This window comes from Elaeis guineensis, chromosome 11 (genome assembly GCF_000442705.2).
Source record: "Elaeis guineensis isolate ETL-2024a chromosome 11, EG11, whole genome shotgun sequence".
NCBI classification, from domain to species: Eukaryota; Viridiplantae; Streptophyta; class Magnoliopsida; order Arecales; family Arecaceae; genus Elaeis; species Elaeis guineensis.
In genome coordinates this window covers 2,096,880-2,119,988 of record NC_026003.2, presented here as the reverse complement: position 1 = coordinate 2,119,988, position 23,109 = coordinate 2,096,880, and the positions used below count along the sequence as shown (strand labels likewise).

Here is a 23,109-nt window from a genome sequence, read left to right as displayed (position 1 = left end):
TGAAAATACTTGCACTTGCTACGACCATTTCAAAGAGTATTTAATGGTTTCTAGCATATTTCTTTTTAAATATATTATTAAAGATGCTTATAGAATTCTGTGAAATACATCCAATACAAACCTTTTACACGGAGATGTACATGAGCATCATAGGTTGTATGCAAAATGACTCACCGATTATGTTGATATTATGAAGCAAGTAACTTGAATATGTATGCTTTAGTAGCATATACAATTATTGCATGCAAACCATATTCTCATGTGATGAAATAATCATCTTTTTTATAAGGTCACGGTGTTTGATATAATTTATATGTGATTTATTGATATCAGCTCATTAGGATCGAAAATGGGTTGGACATAGATCGGATGAATAGCATATTTGTACGTACGTTTGTGTGAATATTTATTTTTTTAATTGATGTATTGCAAGCACCAATAGATATTAATTAGATGTCAAATTCATATTTAATATAAATGTATGGTTAAGCTTTGTGAATCAAGATATTATTAGATACAAATAAAATAAATTAAAAATATTAATATTATCATTTATTTTCAAATTTATAAAAATTATATAAAATTGGATAATATTATAACAAAAATCAAATATTTGAATATGGATATTTATATTTTTATTTATTCCATTTGGAAGTGGATAGACTGGTTGGAAATTTGTATTAGATATAGAACCGGATCCGGAAGCAAACGGATGGTGTTCGGTCATTTTCATCCCTCGCGACAGAGATGACTCCACCCCCGAACGCCACCGACGCCGCCGAAGTCCAGCGAGCTCTCGCCCGCTGCCGCGCCCTCCGCGACCGCCTCCTCCGCTCCCTTCCTCCCTCGAAGCTCTCCCCTCCCGCCCGTCGCACCCTCCTCCGCCTCGTCGACGCCGAGCTCCGCTTCCTCTCCCGCCTCTCGTCCTCTGCCCTCTCCCACCCCATCCCCAATCACCTCTCCACAAACCTCGGCTACCTCGAATCCATCGCCCGCGTCCTCTTCCACCCCTCCGTCCTCGCCGTCTCCCGCGTCTGCAAGCCCCTCCGCCCCTCCTCCTCCCACGTCGACGTCGTCGCCACCCTTGCCCGCGCCCCCGTTTGGTTCCTTGTCTCCGATCGAAACCCCCACCACCTCCCTTGGTTTGGCCCCAAGGGTCTCCACGCCCGCGTCGAGCGCATCCTCGCTGCAGCCCGCTCCGCCGGCGCCCTCACCCCGGCCTCCGTCCTCTTCGTCTTTTCCAGCGGCCTCGCCGATGAAGCCGCCTCGAGAATGGTAAACGAGTTCGGCGCCGTTGAGACCGACTTCTTCGGTGGTTCGGACTTGTTCGAGGAGTTGGAGGAGGGGTGGTTGGGTGTGAGAGCCAAGGAGAGCAAGGTGTTTGAGATAAAGATTGATTCGAACTGCGGGGGTGATGGAGTTGTGCCGTTGGGAGTTGTCGAGGATGAAGTGGAGGTGGGTTCGGGGCATGGGGTTTTTGGTTCTTTGATTTCGAAGTTAAGTCCTCCGGGCGGAGGGGAGACCGTGGAGGTGATAAACTTTGATACGACGGCGTTAGTTGCGATGGTTTCGGGGATCAGCAATGGTGGTTGCGAGCGGCTGCTGAAGGCACCGGAGGATGAGATGAGAGCAAGATTTAAGAGCAACTACGAGTTCGTGATGGCGCAGGTGAGGCGCATTTTGCCACATTGTTTCTTGGTTTATCGACCCATTTAACAAGGTAGTAGCTTAAAGAAGTAAAAATTCTTTTATACAATTGTCACGCAATTGTGTGGTATTTTGCTGGGCAACTGTACAATGATCTGCATGTTTTGGGATGTAGGTTCCCCCATCCTTTTAAGCTTATAATTCAGCATAAGCAGCTTCTAGGAATGCGATTAGTAACTATAATTAAAGCTAACAGCATCCTAGGATGAATATTTAGGCACTAAGGTAGTGAAATTCTACCTGAGGAGCTCAAAACATGCATTCGTTCTCCAAGTCCTCCATTTAATGTATCATAAGTTATCAGCATCAGTCGGATAAAGGGGTAGAGGCACCAAAATAATGAAACTGATGATCTGAAGCATAGTGAAATCAACCAAGCGATCTAAGACATGCACAAAACAAAGTAAAAGATCAAAAAAACCTTAAAAAAATGAAGAATAAAAACAAGCAAGAATAAGACTGCAAACTGGTGAAAGATGAATTATAAAGAAAAGAAGGTAAAGAAAACACTAAGGACAGGCAAATATCACTAATAAATAGAATTCACTGCTTGGCAGAGATCTCATTCAGTAGAAAAGGGGTATTTTGAGGATATGCTAATTTTGTTTGGTTAAGATACCTTTTGAAACCAGCTATGGCCTATGATACACATATACTTCAGATTGCTCTACTCCCATATCCAATCTGTATTGGATATTGATATCCATCAGATGCAAATATTATATGTGTTGTATTTATTCTAAGGATCCTACTTTTCAAAGCCGAGAAAAAGTTTGTTGATTTTTCCTAGATACTTCTAAATAAGTTTGGGGACAAGAGGAGATCTTTTTTTCCCCAAAAGAGAATGAGTATTATGATGGATAAATAACAATTTGTGATATTATTTTTGTTGCAGGGAGTATGGTCTATGTTATTATGATAGACATTATGTTATTTTCTTTTTATTACATGTATGTAGTTTATATGTTAATTACATATATGTGTGTATCTTTGCATGTGTATATCTATTTATATTAATTGCTGTATTCTTGATGCCTATTTCAAGATTTGTTGTATCCATATCTCATATTTACATTTGTGTTTATAGTTTATGTTGTGATTCCAAAAGCATTAGAAAAGGGCTATTAAGATATATTACGCTGAAAACTCAATGGTCAGTTCTTCCAATCAAAGAGAAACTGAGAAAGTAATGCAAGTTAATTCTTAATGGTCTATGAAACAGTGATGTTAAATGCGCCTAAAGGCGCGCCTCAGGTGCTCAGGTGAGGTGCCAGAAGGGGTTATCATCTCTTGATGTTTCAGGCGATGCCCCTTCACTCAGGCGCTCGTCTTTGGCGCCTTTTAGGGCCTTTCTCAGTGAGGCGAGACGCTTGTCTTTGACGACTCAATGAACTCTACGATTATATTTTTTTAATGGTTGAAAAGCATAAAAAATCCTAAACATCTATCCATTTAACTTCTCAGCTCTATTATTAACAAGAGGCAAAGTGGTCAATTAGTATGGAATTTAGTTTTGACTTTAGTGACTTAAGATTTTATAAACAAAAGAAAATTGAGAGGAAAGGGAGATTGTTAAGGACCACAGGAGATTGTCGAGGAAAGGGAGGTAGATGGGGACCACTTTAGGTCTGTTTATGTTTTCTATTTTATTTATGAGACTCCATTGATGAATTTTAGGGCTTGTTATCTTTTCTATTTCATTCATGAATTTAGAGCTACCTATGGTTTGTTATCATATACTTTATCTTGAACTAGCTGAGCATTTTACTATTTTATATATATTGTATGCTTAAATTATTAATTATATGGTAATTCATGTTACAATAGTTCTCTCTAGTTATTTATTTATATATCATATATATATTTTTTTTTAATTTTAGCACCTTACTTCACTTGGACAAGCACTTTTCTAGCACCTCTCGTCTCAAGGCACAAGACCCCCTAAGCACCTTAAGAGTGCCTTTCGCCTTTGACTACCTTGCTATGAAAGAAGATCCTCAAGGTGGAGGTCATAGGACTTATGTCTAGTGATGAATCCCAAAGTCAAAACCAGTCAAGTTCTTTCTACTTTGAGATTGCATTCCCTGCATATATTATTATATATTTTAGGAATATTTCATCTTCGTATTTTGAGTCAAATCAGGATTTGTTTAAGTTGTTCACTTAGCTCCAATAAGGATTAAGGAGTTAAATCGATTACTTCGAGAAAATTAAAGTCCACCTATTATTTGAAACCTTGGGAGATCATTTGACATTGTTCCTAAGTCCAGTGGTCTTAGAAGGCCTTATTTTAGTTATATATTGAGTCAAGGGAGTGTTAGGGCCATTAGGAATTTGAGGGTGCTTTTTTCATTCTCATTTTCAAGGTTTCATGTTAAGCCAGGAGGAATAAGCTTGAACTTGATCAATACTTTAGCTGAATAATTCAATCTTAGGTTTAAAAATAACCTAGTTTGCCCACCCTATCATCCTTCTCTACGATGGTTGATACTTTGAGATATTAATCTGCTATGATTCAAAAGTAAAATTCTGGCTTTTCTCTGTTTTTCTTTCTTTTACTCATTGTCTTTAACTCTTCTACACATTGCATTTGATACCTATAAGTTCCAAAACAACATTTGCTGATAAATTGCTGTCATGTCATCTCATGCTTTCTATGTGAATTTTGACATGCATTTCCTTTCTTCAATTAGTTGCTTGCTACTGATTTGTTGAACCCTTTAAATCATTTATATTACCCACTGGTAGGTGATCTCTGAACTTCAGAATCCAATTCTAGCGGAATTAGAAATTGCAGTAGCTGGAAAGAAAGGTATTATCTGCGAAAGTGTTCGTTCAGAATTTAAGGAGCTTATTGCAATGTGTGGAGGAGCCAATGAAAAGTTGAGAGCTGCTCGACTAATAAAGTGTCTCCTGTAAGTTTCTCTACTAGCTATGCTTTTTTGTGTATTAGTATATTACTGAGTTACACAATACAGTCATGTGGAGTTTTAGTAGCCTCATCTTTCACCATTGTGCTTGTGCTTCCATGCTAACTGGCTCTCTTAAACTTGCTCGAGAAAAAGGATTATGTACTCCAGAATTGAGTATTATCCATGTTTTACTCTCGGATTATGTCATTTATTAGATGGGAAATTGGTTAGAGTGACTTTGTTTATTCATTATATGAGCACAGTTATTTGACCTGGTAATTACATAATGTTTAAAGATTACATGGTTGCCAGGCTGATGGGATTTGTATGTCTCCATTCAAAAGGGTGTGCAGTATCACCATATTTTTCAGAACTTGTCAAGACTTTTAAGTTCCTTATTAAAGGACATTGGAGTCCAATGATGGTAGTTGGTTTTCAACAAGTTCAAGTGCTAAAAATATTAGCCAAAAATATTAGACAAATTTACTCAAAAATAATTTATTCCTTTTCATTTATGTAGTATGTCATTAGAGCAATGTTTAAAGCACAAAATATATGAGCGGATGGGTAACTCAATGTAAAAGTCAAACACTTCGAGAAATATTTGTGTGGTCCAGAAAATGTTTCCTTTCTCAAAGATTTAAGCTCCAGGCACTTTTAAGAAACCTAGGCACTTGGCACTCATCACTATTGTAAAGCAAGGTCTTTTTTTTCTTTTTTCGCTGGGGGTGGGGGGAGAGGAGATGGAGGGGAAGTGGTAGATTCATAGAGTGTATGGGTGCGTGTGCCCCTTGGTGTAAAGACCTCCCAGGCCTCCCTCACTTTAGCATCCAACCCTTCACTGCTTATATGCATGGAATGCCCTATTGGTCCTCTTAGTTTTGTATTATTTGCTGACACATGTCACAAGCTTCGTGACATTGTGCCCACCTAGTCAGCCAAATGCTGCCTTTAAACTTGAATAGGTTAAAGGAAAAGCCATGTGATTTCTATCATAGGAATATATTTAGCAATCAGCAAGAATCTAAATATAGCACAATCTAAAAATACCTTATCAGCAGGGATCTAAATATATATGCAAAATCCAAGAATACCTTAACAACAGGGATAGCAATCAGCAATGTAAACTTTAGATTGATCATGATAAAGAGATATTGAACAAAGGGTTTGTGAAGAGGATGTCATATGATTGGAGGCTCCAGAATCTAACAACCAGGGTCTAGAAGTATTTTTACCTAAAATTCTCATGGCAGACAAGGCAGACTGAATCATAGCTTGAATTGATTCAATAGTGATTGAGTGATTACCAGTAGGTGTGGCAAAAGAAGAAGATTCTTCAGCTAAACCAACTGTGGTGTGGTATGTCTTTCTTTTGTTCTGAGGTCTTCGCCTACATTCAGTCAAGATGTGGCCTCCCTTCCTACAATACCTGCAGAATTTCTCCTTACAATCTCGAGCAATGTGTCCATATTTTTGGCATGAATAGCATTGTAACTGTTGGGTATCTTTAGCTCTAAGTTGCTCCCTAGAAAGAAAGGCAAGATCTGAATTGTTTACAGCTTTAAAATTATTGGCAGTTCCTTGTGAGAGAAGTCGTTGTTCTTCGCGAAGAACCTCCTGAAAGCACTCATCTAGATCAGGTACAAGTTTTCGATTCATCAAAGTCCCTCTAACAGTTTCAAAATCAAATCTTAACTTCACGAGAAATGATCTCTCATATTTTTGGCCTGCAAAGTTTGAATTGTCACCAAATCTTCCGTAGGAACAGTTTCATATATGATAGAGTTGTATTCCATCCACAAGTTCATAAAACCAGAATAGTATTCCTGAACAGTCTTTGTCCTCTGAGTATATTCATCAATCTCAATCTCAATATTGTATTTCCTAGAATCATTGTCTTGATGATATAACTTCTTTAAAAAAACTCCACATGCTTGCAGCAGTGGTGTGTGCCCGCAGATTTATTCCAATTTGAGGTTCAACAGAACTCACAATCCAACTCATCACTTTTGCATTGTTTTTCTGCTATTGTTTTACTTCTTTTTCATTTCCTTTATCTTCCCTAGGCTGGCCTTCACTTTCATCAACAAAATCCCAAAGTTCTGACCCATAATGAAATATCTTAAATGAAACTCTCACAAAAAATAATTTTTCCCATTAAAACATACAGGAATTACAGCAGTTTTGGTGTTGGTATCCATCAGGAATAGAGATTTTGAAAGTTAGAGAGATCAAAACAGAAATATGCAACGAACCTGACAGAAGTTTCTCAAAAAAATATCCGACTTCAGATTCCCATGATCTCAAAATGCTGCAGAAGAATCCTTGAATGAGGGCAGCGGACTCTAGAAAACCCTCTAGATGAAGACGGTAGTTTCAGAAGCCCTTTGCTCTGATACCGTGACAAGAATAAGAATAGAGAGATGGTTTGGGATGCCAAAATTGCCTCTTCCCTTTGGGATCAGAGAGTTTTTTTATATAGATCTTTAATAGAGAAAAATATAGTAATACAGCCTATACCAACAACTATACAAAACAGGATAATCAATAATATATTACAGCCCCAAAGATAGTAATACAAACTATAAAAATATAGCCTATATTTAGATTCCTGCTGATTGCTAAATATATTCCTACTGATTGCTATATTTAGATCCCTGCTGATAAGTATTCTTGGATTTTGCATATATATTTAGATCCCTGCTGATAAGGTATTTTGGATTGTGCTATATTTAGATTCTTACTGATTGCTATCCCTACTGATAAGGTATTCTTGGATTTTGCATATATATTTAGATTCCTGCTGATAAGATATTCTTGGATTGTGCTATATTTAGATTCTTGCTGATTGTTAAATATATTCCTACTAAACGCACAAAATATATTGAAATTAATTGTCACTACATTCGTGTTCTTGAGAGAAAATTATTACTCTTCTCTACTTGCCCTCCAAAGATCAGATCACTGATATTTTCACAAAGGCTTTCTCCTTTGATCGACATAAGTTTATCAGTAGCAAATTGATACTGCAAGATTCTCCAGCATCAATTTGAGGAGTATTAGTAGGAATATATTTAGCAATCAGCAAGAATCTAAATATAGCACAATCCAAGAATACCTTATCAGCAGGGATCTAAATATATATACAAAATCCAAGAATACCTTATCAGCAGGGATAGCAATCAGCAATGTAAACTTTAGATTGATCATGATAAGGAGATATTGAACAAAGAGTTTGTGAAGAGGATGTCATATGATTGGAGGCTCCACAATCTAACAACCAGGGCCTAGAAGTATTTTTACCTGAAATTCTCATGGCAGACAAGGCAGACTGAATCATAGCTTGAATTGATTCAGTAGTGATTGAGTGATTACCAGCAGGTGTGGCAAGAGAGAAGATTCTTCAGCTAAACCAACTGTGGTGTGGTATGCCTTTCTTTTGTTCTGAGGTCTTGCCTACATTCAGTCAAGATATGGTCTCCCTTCCTACAATACCTGCAGAATTTCTCCTTACAATCTCGAGCAATGTATCCATATTTTTGGCATGAATAGCATGATAACTGTTGGGTATCTTTAGCTCTAGGTTGCTCCCTAGAAAGAAAGATAAGATCTGAATTGTTTACAGTCTTAGAATTATTGGCATTCTTTGTGAGAGAAGCCGTTGTTCTTCACGAAGACCTCCTGAAAGCACTCATTTAGATCAGGTACAGGTTTTCGATTCATCAAAGTCCCTCTAACAGTCTCAAAATCAAATCTTAACTTCATGAGGAAATGATCTCTCATATTTTTGGCTTGCAAAGTTTGAATTGTCACCAAAGCTTCCGTAGGAACAGTTTCATATATGATAGAGTTGTATTCCAACCACAATTCATAAAATCAGAATAGTATTCTTGAACAGTCTTTGTCCTCTGAGTATATTCATCAATCTCAATCCCAATATTGTATTTCTTAGAATCATTGTCTTGATGATATAACTTCTTTAAAAAACTCCACATGCTTGCAGCAGTGGTGTGTGCTCGCAGATTTATTCCAATTTGAGATTCAACAGAACTCACAATCCAACTCATCACTTTTGCATTGTTTTTCTGCCATTGTTTTACTTTTTTTCATTTCCTTTATCTTTCCTAGGCTGGCCTTCACTTCCATCAACAAAACCCCAAAGTCTTAACCCATAATGAAACATCTTAAATGAAACTCTCACAAAAAATAGTTTTTCCCATTAAAACATACAGGAATTACAGCAGTTTTGGTGTTGGTATCCATCAGGAATAGAGATTTTGAAAGTTAGAGAGATCAAAACAGAAATATGCAACGAACCTGACAGAAGTTTCTCAAAAAAATATCAGACTTCAGATTTTCACGATCTCAAAATGCTGCAGAAGAATCCTTGAATGAGGGCAGCGGACTCTAGAAAGCCCTCTAGATGAGGACGGTAGTTTAGAAGCCCTTTGCTCTGATACCGTGACAAGAATAAGAATAGAGAGATGGTTTGGGATGCCAAAATTGCCTCTCCCCTTTGGGATCAGAGAGTTTTTTTATATAGATCTTTAATAGAGAAAAATATAGTAATACAGCCTATACCAACAACTATACAAAATAGGATAATCAATAATATATTACAGTTCCAAAGATAGTAATACAAACTATAAAAATATAGCCTATATTTAGATTCTGCTGATTGCTAAATATATTTCTACTGATTGCTATATTTAGATCTCTGCTGATAAGGTATTCTTGGATTTTGCACATATATTTAGATCCCTACTGATAAAGTATTCTTGGATTGTGCTATATTTAGATTCTTACTGATTGCTATCCCTACTGATAAGGTATTATTGGATTTTGCATATATATTTAGATCCCTGCTGATAAGGTATTTTTGGATTGTGCTATATTTAGATTCTTGCTGATTACTAAATATATTCCTACTAAACGCACAAAATATATTGAAATTAATTGTCACTACATTCGTGTTCTTGAGAGAAAAATTATTACTCTTCTCTACTCGCCCTCCAAAGATCAGATCACTGATATTTTCACAAAGGCTTTATCCTTTGATCGACATAAGTTTATCAGTAGCAAATTGATACTGCAAGATTCCCAGCATCAATTTGAGGGGGAGTATCAGTAGGAATATATTTAGCAATCAGCAAGAATCTAAATATAGCACAATCCAAGAATACCTTATCAGCAGGGATTTAAATATATATGCAAAATCCAAGAATACCTTATCAGCAGGGATCTAAATATAGCAATCAGTAGGAATATATTTAGCAATCAGCAGGAATCTAAATATAGGCTATATTTTTATAGTTTGTATTACTATCTTTGGAGCTGTAATATATTATTAATTATCCTGTTTTGTATAGTTGTTGGTATAGGCTGTATTACTATATTTTTCTCTATTAGAGATCTATATAAAGAGACTCTCTGTTCCCAAAGGGGAGAGGCAATTTTGGCATCCCAAACCATCTCTCTATTTTTGTTCTTGTCAATTTCGAACCAGCAACCAAACTACTTCTCGGTCCAACATGGCCCTTCGGTGGTGCCTCATGAATGTTTATCCTTGTAGGCTGCATAATAATATTAAAGACTTAAAAAATAAAAGGAAAAGAAATTACTGTCTGATCTTGCCATTCCCCCTCATGCACCTTTCCCTCCCCCTGCCCCACATCCATACCAACGAACCTAGGAGCTTTTAAGTCATTGATATATTGTTGTGTGATTGTGGTGGTTTGGCTATATTTGGATTCCGCACCTGGATTTGATGTAAGCTTCTCTCTCATTCTACTTCTTGATAGAAGATCTATTCAATAATTGTTTTAGATTCATGAACATTGGGTTTCTATGTATGATTAGTTTTAGTCTAGAGATTTCATGATGATGAAACAGTTAGGGTTATTCTCCTCCAATCAAATGAGGTCCTATGGAATAGTTATTCAGGCCTCATAAAGCATCTTAGTTAGGTAATGTATAGTTACAAACAAGGTTGCTGTATCGTTTGGTACCATACCGTGCTCGATACCAAACTAATACTCAGTCTACACTTGGTATACCTTGCCATCTGATACTGTACGGCATACCAACACTATAGTAGGATGGTACCAGTATGGGAACTAGTATCGAGACGGCGAACCTTACAAATAACTGTGTGCACATAGATATGAGTGTATGCAGGAATAGTATAATTGTGTGCAAGGACAGTATAAGTGTGTGCGATATAAATGTAAGTGTGTGAAAATCTTGTATAAATGTGTGCAAGACTAAAAATGAATGTTTGCGGTCAATGGATGGCTTGTTAAAGTCCAATCAAAGAAAGGACTGGGTGTTAAGTTCCCTAAAAAAAAATTTGGTGTGCTTATTATTGATTCTATTTTAAAAATTAACTAGACACTTAGCCTTTGCTAACACAAATGCTGAAATTCTACCTCTTAAGTAGAAAAGGTGGCCTTTGCTAACATGAATGCTGAAATTCTACCTCTTAAATAGAAAAGGTGGCCTTTGATAATCTTTTCTCTAATCCTTTATGAATGTTGTGATATTTTTTTATTTCACTTGGATTTATTTAGATTCTAGAATATCCCATAGCTTATAATTATTCAATATTAAACACAGCCATAAACTAATCAAATCTTAACTCATATTTAAAGCTTAAGGTTATTGCATAGACAAATCAATAATCAGGTATGAACTGCATTACTGATCTTGTCAATGTGCTTCATATCTCCAAACATTACACAAAACCAAGAAAATCTTTGATTTAGAATTATGATTAAAGTTTAAGAATCATTCTTAAGTATATGGTGTCAAATCCTGCATAGAAATCTTGACTCCATCCAACAAGTTTTCAAGTAACATTGCAAATTGGTTGATTTATAATTCATCTCAGGTCTGGCCATTTCCCTTTTCTACCTGATCCATAACTTTGAAATCTCTAGCCCGTATCACTCACCCCATGGCATCCTTGTTGGGGACATTAGTAACAGACTAAACTAACAACATTTTTTTGTTCTATTTACTTGTTATCCGTGTCATCACTGGTTTCATTATAAACATAGAATAAACGTTGTGCTTTTGTTATATTTTGCATTGGCCTGACACCTAGAGAAACCTGACCCAAACCTGCACCCAGATTCACTTAGCTGGGTCTCATCTGCTCAACCTGACCCGGTTTAATAATGATGGGTTGAAAAAGTTTTCCTTGGACATCCCTGACTTTGTTAGCTAATTGGTTAGTGCCAGATTTGACCAGATAGAAAACCAGGTTAGGGCCATGTCATGCTTGCCTTGGTATAGACCAGGTCCAGTTGCAGGCCTACAAAGAGTTCATATAACAAGTTAGTTTTTTTTGCATTTCCTGTATTTTTTTCATTACTTCTTTATGTACAAAATGTTTGTTAATATATACACCATTGTAAAATAGATAATTTTCTAATTCATTAATTTGGACTTATTTTCTTGTGTTATATTACTTCCATATGATACAAATGCGAAACATATGAATGTGTACAATTACACTTCATATCAGATTAAGTTACCACTTCTATTTTACCTTTGTCAGGCAGAGCTTTTCTTTTTTTGAAACAAGTGCTAATTTTGCGATTCTGTGTTCAATTTATTGATGTTTATTTTTAAGCATGAAGATAATGCTCTTTTTTGACCAATGGATTTGCCTGAGCAGGGTTGTGCCAGACAATCCTTCAGCTCGTGTGACCAGTCTTCCAACCACAAGAAAGATAGACTTGAAGAACAAGATTGTTTTTGGGACGGGGGATCATTGGCATGCTCCAACTTTGACTGCCAATATGGGTTTTGTGCGAGCAATTTCACAAACTGGTATGTCTTTGCTGACCATCGAACATAGACCACGTGCGCTAACAGGTGATTAGTGTCTTAGGGTTAGTTTGTATCAATAGTCATATGATATGTTTGATTTCCTCGTGATAATTGAAAACCAATTGATGGAGCTTCGAGCGTCATTTCAAATGTTCCTTTTGATTCAAAATGCAATGGAGGCTAACTTAATCTTGCCCTGTTACTAGTCCAAGGGTGCAGAGTTAGTGGACATCATGGAGAACCATAGCAATATGAAATGAAGAAAAGAAACATTAGACATTAGATACCTAAAATCCAGTAACTTGCATAACTGCCAGGAGGTTAATTTTCCAAGTGACCTGAAATGGTTTTCTGGATTTCAACTTTAGTGAGTGAGTCTTCTGCTTCAAAAAATATACAAGTTCATCCTATAATCCAAAACACTAGCAGTTGTTAAAGCCCCTAGTAAGTGTGAAGTATGGCTTTGCTGTTGCTATAAGGCCATAGAAGAAAAAAATTGAAAAATACTACGATCGTTATATAATCATTTAAACAAATCTAGCTACTGCTAAATGAGACACACATTTAAAAAAAAAAAAAAAAATCCCCGTCATGATATAAACTAGAAAAAAAGCAACAGAATTCTTTATGGATTTCTACTTACTTTTCCTCCTTGATTAGATGAATGGAGACCTCAATTTGATGGAAAAGATTTCAATTTGGATAACTAGGCATCTGATTCAGCGATATAAGAAAGTACAGGGCAATAAAATCATGCTGAACAGGAATTTATTTTACATTATAGAGAGATAATGGAGCAAGATGGAGTCTGATAGATCTGGCCTTAGGGATTAAATACTATTTTTTAAACCACAGGGCTTAAGTGAAATCTGATCCAACTTCAAATGAATAAAATATGATTAACCCTACTTTTTAACTTCTTAAACTCTTATGTTTTACATTTTCTATATTTTTGTTGATCCATCTCAAATTATCTTGTTTTTGTTTAATTCTAAAACTTCATCTAAAGTGGAGTTGTGAGAGGGATTTCTCACAGGAAAAGATCTAGTTATGTTGTAGCATCACAGATAGGAATTCAGACCAAAAATAGAACTGAAGAACAGAGTAGGAGTGGAACGCCGTTTGGATTATTTAGAAGGCGATTAAAGTGGGAAACAGCAATGCAAAATAAAAGGAAAAAGGTTTAGACTATTAAAAATCTCAAGGTTTGGCATTTCTACAAAGGAGAAACCAATGACAACAACAGCGCTGCAAGGTGGTGGACGGGTTTGAGAACCAAAACCATGCCAAGCTCACTGCCTAACAGATCCAATAAATAAATATATCACAGAATCAGCATTTATCAGATACGTCAAATAAACACTCGGATAACTAAGTCATCACATCCTACTTGACATATAACATCCTAGACCAATGCAACTATTTTTTTTTTGATGATAATAAAAAAGAAAGAAAAACAAGAATATGGATTTTTTTGGGTGAATTTTTTTTACTTCATTTTGATTAATACACGATATTATATATATTATTTTTATATAACCAAATACATGAAAAATATGAGGAAAAGTTGGCAATAAATCAAGGCAGCGAAAGGTGGAAAAGGCAATTAAAAAGATCATGTTGGTTGTTTTCATGACCTTTTTTTACATGGAAAACTAAGACAATTGAAGAAATCACATTGGATTGTTTTCGTGATCTTTCTTGCACGGGAAATCAAGACCAATGAGGAAATCACATTAGGTTATTTTTGTGATCTTTCTTGCATAAAAAATCAAGACAATTAAAAAAATCACATTGGGTTGTTTTCGTGATCCCCTTTGAATGGGTTTCAAGTTAGTAGGGGTTGACTTTCAATAAGAGATAAGGTTGAATTGGTGGCTTTAATACTCCCTCACAAATTGGGTATCGGGAGAGCCCAAAGGTCCAATTTGTGTCATAACGGCACAAAGTTGTGTCGAGCAAGGGGCTTAGTGAAGATATCTGCCAGCTAAAATGATGAAAGAACATAACGAGTACTGATAGACCTATGGATGATTTTTTTCCTAACAAAATGATAGTTGATCTCGATATGTTTTGTCCTAGCATGAAAGACAAGATTTATGATTAAGTAGAGAGTAGAAATGTTGTCCGAGAATAGGAGAGATGCACGAGACTGTGGTACACCTAAGTCATGGAGAATATAGAAAACCCAAATGAGTTTCGTAGTAGCCAAGGCAAGAGCCCGATATTCAACCTCGACAGTAGATTGTGCTATCGTAGGTTGTTTTTTTGGTACTCCACGAGATACAATTGGATCCAAAAAAAGTACAATATTCTATGATCGATTGTCGAGTTTCTTCGCATTCAGCCCAATTTGCATCTGCAAATACAAATAAATCAAGATTATTTTTTGAGAGAACAAATAACCCAAGGTGCAATGTGCCGCAAACATAACATAATATATATTTAACCATCCAAAATTGGCAAGAGTGGGAGAATGCATGTGTTGATAGGCCATGTTGATGGCGAGAGAGAGATCCAGTTGCATGAAGGTGAGGTACTATAAAGCTCCCATGAGACTACAGTAAAGGGATGGATCAGTATAGGACTGATCCTTATTCTTCACAAGAGGTATTTTTGCAGCTAGAGACATTGCAATAGACTTACACTACCTCATGGAGGTATGGACAAGGAGTTCAAAAGCATACTTCTACTGAGATAAGAAAAGCCCATCTCGAGATCGAAAAACTTCAACACCCAAGAAATAATAGAGTGGGTTGAGATCTTTCATAGAGAATGCTTTGCCAAGATCAATAATAAGCTGATGAATTAGAGAGGAAGGTGTGGGAAAAATTCAGTACAGGGGTAAAATGATAATTTTAAAATTTTTTCAAAATCACTATTTTACAGTAAAATTATTAATTAATCTAATTAATTAATAAAAATTTACCCTACACTAGGATCTAAATATGATATATAGCATGCATGCATTTAAATTTGAAATTCGAATTTGAACAGTAAACACTTTACTGTAATGTGTTCAGAACACAATACCTTTGTGCGGGTAGTAGATCGCCACAATCTGATCACCGTCGGGAGAGTCTGATCGTCGCGATGCAGCCACACAACGTGTCTGGCCTCTGCGGATCGTCCATATGAAGCTCCCGGTCTGATCGACTTCACACGAGTGCTAGCTCGTTGTAAAGTCCTTTCGACGGTCGATGCTGATCGAACTCATTCGATCGATATCTGTCGATTCTTCGATGCTCCGGATCGTCAGCAGACGTGCATGAGAGGATGTTGAAGATCTCCTAAAATTTGGTGGGCTCACGACACTCGTAGCTCACCTTCTCACTTCCCGAACTCCAGGCTGAAACCCTGAAGAACTCACTGAAACCCTGCGCAATTTTTTCTTTCTTTTTTTTCTTTTTCTCTCGGAAGGATATAGACCTTCACCTTGCACACAAGGATTCATCATGCCTAGATTTTCTTTCCAAAATTTTTTTTGCACACGCCCCACTTTCTCCTCCTTTTAAAACAACAACCAAGGTCTTATCCACGTGAGAGGATAAAGATGAGTAATTGTACATTTGAATTCAAATCAAATTTTGAATTCAAATGGAAACTAATTTATCCCTATCCACTAAAGACGTGAGAAGAGGAGGGTGTGGCTTAATTTGTGCGTAAGTGATTTCATGAGAAATATTTTCTCGTGTAATAAATGGGGCGCTAAAAGAGGATAAGGTCAAGGGCTAAGATTGGTTGCTCATTCAAATTCAAACTTTGTTTTGAATTTGAATGGCCAACAAATCATCCTTATCCACTCATTTGACGCATTAAAGTAGGGCATGAGGAGGGCTTTGCGTGAGAAAAAATTCATGAGAACTTCCTTCTCGTGAATTCAAATGGGCGCAGTGGAAGTGAGGTGGCGCAGGGAGAATGGGTCAAGGTGGTTTCATTATTTAAACCAACCTAATTGAACCAAATAAGTTAGGCCCAATTAGACTAATTTAAATCCCAACTTAATTAGGCTTAATTAGGCTCAATAAAATCCTAATCAAATAGGAATTGATTAAGTCAAATCCCTGATCAAATCAAGGACCAAACCATCTCGATGATTAGGTCAACTCTTAACCTAATCGGATCAAACCCAACTGAATCCAATTCAATTAGACTTGATCCAAAAATAATTACTCAATCAAATTGAGTTAATTAGCGATCAAATCACTAATTAAACTCTCATAAATATTGAGTCCAAATCCGATGGGTAATCGGGCATCAGAATTCATCGATATGTAAACCTGATCGAAGAGTCCCAAACCAGTGGGACTCTTGACCCCGTACCCAAAATGTGTGGGACTCGTGATCAGAGAATCCCGATTCTCGATCACAGAGTCCCAGACACGTAGGACTCATAGTCCACGAGCATTAGGACTCTTCATCAGCCATCAGATCAGATAGGAACCTCTAATGTGTGTGACCCCGCAGGTTCGAACCTAAGCCGGTAGCATAGGAACCAATTCCTGTACTAATCGAAGTGACCATCTAGCAATGGTACCCGATGATCGGATAGGTCGAATAGTCGCAATTGCAACACTCAAAATCTACGTGAATATGGTTACTGTATAATTCATCCTTTTGACCTCTGTGTTTAGGACGACTCAGGATTAAACTGTCCACCCTGATTAGATCATCCGAATCGTGCTCAACTCAAATAGTCCTGTGATTCCTCACAAAGACTACCCTGGTCAAGGTTTTGCTAAATTGAAACATGACTGTATACAGCTCCTAAACTGGAGTGGTCAATCCCATCTTGACACACGCACCGACAAGTCAAGTACTTGACTACACCCAGCAGCCTTCCGTCACTGAATTAGAAATTCAGGTAGTCAGTGCCTAAGTGCAGTGAGTTGCTTGCAAGTCACCATGGCGGTCTTAGGTCGGAGGGACATTTATACCCATATTCCATCGGAGTAAATCTTGACAGCAAAATAGCTCCGGAATCGGTCACGTTCAGTGCAGATATATTCTTAATCTCACCTGTATGCCATACCAGTGTCTCCACACTCATTGGTTAAGAAGACAACCAACCTATATGGCACACAATGACCTATGCTTGATAAACGTTGTCGTCCTTGGTAACAATGTATCATTTGGTCGCGAACAGATTTAAGGACTAAACGACAAATCCTCCTTTGTCGAGTCTAAATAGTCCTAAGGACTTCACCACAACATAGGAGTTCATTAGAAGATGAAACATTTTGTGATGAAAAATATCAAAATAATTTTTATTAATTCATAATTCATGTACATATACAAAAATGAGCACAACTGTCAACAGACTGACGATTGACTTTGGGACACTATTCCCAACAATCTCCCACTTGATCTAAAGCCAATCGGTGCAGTATCTAATACCCATCTTCGACTTGTAGTCGTCGAACTCCTTCACCGAATGGCTTTAGTGAATGGGTCGGTCAGGTTCTCTTTTCCGTCGATCTTCAGAAGGTCGACGTCACCTCGATCCATAATTTTCTGGATGAGATGGTAGCGGTGCAGAATATGCTTCATCCGCTGGTGTGCTTTGGGTTCCTTCGCCTGAGCAATGGCTCCAGAGCTGTCATAGTAGAGCAGAATTGGACCACCAAGGGAGGGTGCTACTCCGATCTCGGTGATGAATTTTCTCAGCCACACCACTTCTTTGGCAGCATCTGATGCAGCGACATACTCCGCCTCGCAAACTGAATCAGCCACTGTGTGTTGCTTGAAACTCTTCCAACAGATAGCCCCATCATTAAGGATAAAAATAAATCCCGACACACTTTTACTGTCATCGTGATCAGACTGAAAACTAGAGTCTGTAAACCCTATAAGTCTCAAGTCCGATTCACCATAAACAAGCCACTGATCCTTAGTATTTCTTAAATACTTTAGGATGGTTTTAACAACCTTCTAGTGATTCTCCCCTGGATCAGATTGGTATCTACTCACTACCCCTAGTGAGTATGCCACATCTGGTCGTGTATATGTCATGGCGTGTATGATAGACCCACTGCCGAAGCATATGAATCCTACCCATACGCTCTCTCTCTTGAGGTGTTGTCGGACAATCCCTCTTCGAGAGAGAAATTCCATGGCCTATCGGTAGATAGCCTTTCTTGAAATTCTCCATGCTGAACCTCTTCAGCATAGTATCTATGTATGTAGACTGGGATAAACCAAGCAACCTTTTAGATCTATCCCTATAGATCCTCATCCCTAGGATGTAGGAAGCTTCTCCCAAATCCTTCATGGAGAACTGTGACGACAGCCAAATCTTTATTCCCTGTAATGTAGGGACATCATTCCCGATTAAGAGAATATCATCCACATACAATACAAAAAATACCACTACTGGACCATTAGCCCACTTATAAATGTAGGGCTCTTCTCCATTCTTAACGAAGCCATACGTCTTGATTGTCCTATCAAAACGTATGTTCCAACTCTGGGATGCTTGCTTAAGTCCATAAATGGACCTCTGTAGTCTGCACACCTTAGACTCATCAGTGGATGTGAATCCTTCAGGTTGTATCATATACACCTCTTCATCCAACTCTCCGTTTAAGAAAGCTGTCTTCACATCCATCTGTCAGATTTCATAGTCCATATGGGCAGCTATCGCTAGCATAATCCGAATGGATTTGAGCATTACCACAGGAGAAAATATCTCATCATAGTCTATATCATAACGTTGACGATATCCCTTGGCAACCAGACGGACTTTATAAGTTTCCACCTTTCCGTCTGCGCCCCTCTTCCTCTTGAAGACCCACTTACACCCTATGGAATTTATTCCTTCAGGTGGGTCAACCAATGTCCACACATCATTGACCTTCATGGACTCCATTTCAAATTTCATGACCTCTAGCCATTTCTCAGAGTCGGGTCTCTGCATTGCATCCATGTAGGTGATCGGATCCTCATCGTTTTCATCAAGTTTGATAGGATCGTCGTCCCGGATCAAGAAACCATAGTATTTGTCCGGTTGACGTGGTACTCTACCAGATCGCCTTAAGAGTACTTGAACAATGGGCTTCGGATCTGATCTAATCAAATCCAGTTCAGGTTCAGCAACTTGTGTCAGTTTTTTCACCTATCGAACTTCATCAAGTTCGACCTTAGAGGCAACAGTCCCTTCATCAAGGAACTTCTTTTCCAAAAAGATTACCTTAAGTCTGACAAACACCTTTTGCTCATCAACCAGGTAGAAATAATATCCTTTGATCTCTTTTGGGTATCCTATAAAATTATAATTGTCAGACCTAGGTCCTAGCTTGTCCGTAATTAAACGTTTAACATAAGCCGGACACCCCCAAACCCTAAAGTGCGAGAGTACTGGCTTATGTCCTATCCATATCTCATGTGGCGTTTTGGTTACAGACTTACTCGGAACTCTATTTAGAAGGTAACAAGTCGATTCGAGCGCATATCCCCAGAGAAAGATCGGCAGACCAGCAAACCCCATCATGGATCGAACCATGTCCAATAAGGTTCGATTCCTCCTTTCAGATATACCATTATGCTGTGGTGTTCCAGGAGGAGTTCATTGAGAGAGAATCCCATTCTCTCCAAGATATGTTAGAAACTCATTGGAAAGGTATTCACCTCCTCGATCAGATCGAAGAGTTTTAATACACTTTTTAATTTATTTTTCTATCTCATTTCGAAATAGTTTGAATATTTCAAACGACTCCGACTTATGCTTCATTAAATAGACTTACTCATACCTCGATAGGTCGTCTGTGAAGGTTATGAAGTAGAAATATCCACCTCTTGCACTTGAGCTCATGGGTCCACATACATCAGAATATACCAGACCCAAGAGTTCACTGGCTCGCTCACCTTTTCCAGTAAAAGGTGACTTGGTCATTTTACCAAGAAGACAAGACTCACAGGTTGAAAGTGATTCACAATCACCTACTTAAAGAATTCCTTCTTGAGCCAACCTGTTTATCCTGTTCTTATTGATATGACCTAGCCTACAGTGCCAAAGGTAGACTTCTGACACATTATCTATTCTAGGGTGTTTACTGAAGGTTTGAACCACATTAACAGGTTGTGATAGAAAGTAAATTCTATTATAAAGTTGTCCAATAAACATTGTAACACCATTCAAAATGATATTGCAAACGTTTCCTTTTATTAAAAATTGATAACCGTTCATGGCCAAAAGGCCTACAGAAATAATATTTAATAAAAAGCTTGGACAATAGTGACATTCACTCAGAATTATATTTCGAGAATTGATTACAAGGTTCATGATTCCTAATGCTAGAACTGAAACTTTGCTTCCATCTCCAACGTTCAGGAACCTCTCGCCTTCATCAAATCTCCTACTGACCTGCAGACCCTGCATCGAATTGCAAATATGATAAGGGCTTCCGGTATCCAATACCCAGGCAGTAGTATCACAAATGAAAAAGTTGCAAGGTGTTATCATATAAGTACCTTGCTTCTTCTTTGGCCTGTTCGGGTCCAGTGAGGCAATGTGTAGAGGACAGTTCCTCTTCCAGTGCCCCTGCTTCTTGCAAAAAAAGCACTCCATCTGGCTCTAGTCGGGCTTGCACTTCTTGGTCTGACCCTGTGCAGACATCCCAGCATGCAGATGCACCTTCTTATTCTTCTTCTTCTTGTTCTTCTTTCCTTTTTAAAGGGTCGACGACCAGAAGAAGACCCTCCCACAACATTCACCGACTCCTTATGGAGCTGGTGATCCTTCTCAAAGTTCTGCAGCAACTCCAACAAGTCATGGTAGTTCACTGCAGGCTTTGTCATTCGAAAATCAGTAAGGAAGGGAAGGAAGGACTTGGGCAGAGAATTAAGGATCGCATCCTTACCGAGCTACTCGTGCAGGGAAAAATCCAGTTTACTTAGACGCTCAATCATTTCGATCATGTACAGTACATGATCAGTGATTGAGGCTCCATCCCTCATCCGAGCATTGAAAATGGCACAACTAGTTTTATACCTTTCAACGTCGTCAAGCGTGCCAAAAGAGTCGTTCAACATTTGAAGCATCTCCTGTGGCTGGGCGTTCTCGAACCTGCGACTGAACTCATCATTCATTACCGCCAGCATTATGCATCGGACGTTGGTGCGGTCGTTGAGCCACTTCTGGTAAGTATCTCGGACCGTCCCTCTAGCGTTCAGGGTTGGCTCATCAGGTGCCGGATCCGTTACTACATAAAGGATCCGCTAATGCTCAAGGATGATTTTTAATTTTGGATACCAGCTATCAAAATTAGGTCACATGAGCTTGTCATTATCTAATAATGATCGGAGCGACAGGGTAGTGGCCATAGCTGCATAAAGGAAAACCAGACCTATATTAGTACATAAATTATTAATACTAAAGACTTGGACTTTAGTCTAAAGTTTCTCCCAGTATTTTTACGAATTGGTAGCCTCAACCTTCAATTTAAGGAATTACTTTAATTCCTTAGTGGGTACTAGAATCCACACAGACTACATACGAGCCCAACTTTGGTTGGTCAACCCATGTGCATCTATGGGTAGGTTCATAACCAGTTGTTTCTCTAAACAACTTCTAGTAATTAATTTTGCCCCAGAACCTAATCAGTAGGCTTGGCCTCCACTGAAAAAATCTGGTTAGATCCAACCATTAACATGATTTGATTTAGTGAATCGGATCAATAAATGATCAAGCCCGACTTTGATCGGCCAACCTAACCACTATCAGAAAGACTCAAACCAAATTATCATACTATGAATGATAATTCCATTAGTCAATAAGCACCAGGCCTTTGGGCCTCCAATAATTATTAAACTAATGGACTCATTATCACTCACTTAATGAGAGGCTATGACTTAGTTATCAATATAACTTAATCATTTTTAGGACCTAATAATTTTTTTTTTTGAGAATTTTATTAAAAAATAGATGAGAAGAAAATATCCAGCCAATTTCAATCCTTCCACTGACTTCACCAAGTCAGATTAAAAAGGATTTACTTAAAGCTGGCATTAGGAGCACCTAAATCAGTCAAACTGATTTACCTAATGACATGGGTGAGTCCTAATCACCAAGTGATCTAATCAAAACCTAATTCACCAGGTTGGCCAGGTAAGTGAGATCAGTGGTGGGGATAAGCCATTAACTCATCAGAGGTCGAATCACTGCGAGTAGCTCCCGCTTAAAAATCACTGGTCAAACGTCAAACTTACCTTAGACACCAACCGGTTCATTAGTTTTAATTTGATCAACTTAGTAAATAGGGTTCCACCACGTAGCCATGAATTAAGTCCATTTTGGTCTAGTTAAAGACATGGACCCATTCAACTACAACTATTGGAGTTGAGTCTAGAGTATCATTGACCTAATCTAATTCAACTTTTGATTAGATTTGACCAATTACTCTAATTTAGTCTATTTCTTTAAACTAACCTTAGGTCTAACCCAATTATAGACCTAATCCATCTAACCCATTGACCCACAAGTTTATGCAATTATCTTAGGTCTTAATTTATAATTCTAGACCTACTAGACAACACTTAATTTTTTTAATTAAGTATTTGGGCTGATGGATCAGGGTTTGGTATTTTGAAAATAATTTTCAAATTTGAAAGGTTTTATTTTCTGTTCACCAAATATGTTGACTCATTACACAAATAT

At 37.8% G+C, this 23,109-nt stretch overlaps 1 protein-coding gene across 4 annotated transcripts in view; it reads left to right on the top strand.

Moving 5' to 3' along the window:
• The first annotated feature begins 704 nt into the window (after positions 1-704).
• Positions 705-23,109, top strand: part of LOC105053732 (uncharacterized) — a 34,679-nt gene continuing 12,274 nt past the window's right edge. For 3 of the 4 annotated variants that reach the window (XM_073245453.1, XM_073245454.1, XM_010934995.4), the window contains exons 1-3: positions 705-1,668; positions 4,456-4,622; positions 12,301-12,455. In XM_073245453.1, the coding sequence (XP_073101554.1) occupies positions 748-1,668; positions 4,456-4,622; positions 12,301-12,455 (1,243 nt within the window). In that variant the 5' untranslated portion in view covers positions 705-747. Of the gene's footprint in view, positions 1,669-4,455; positions 4,623-12,300; positions 12,599-23,109 lie in introns of those variants that run through there. The other variant, XM_010934996.4, reaches the window with a different exon arrangement.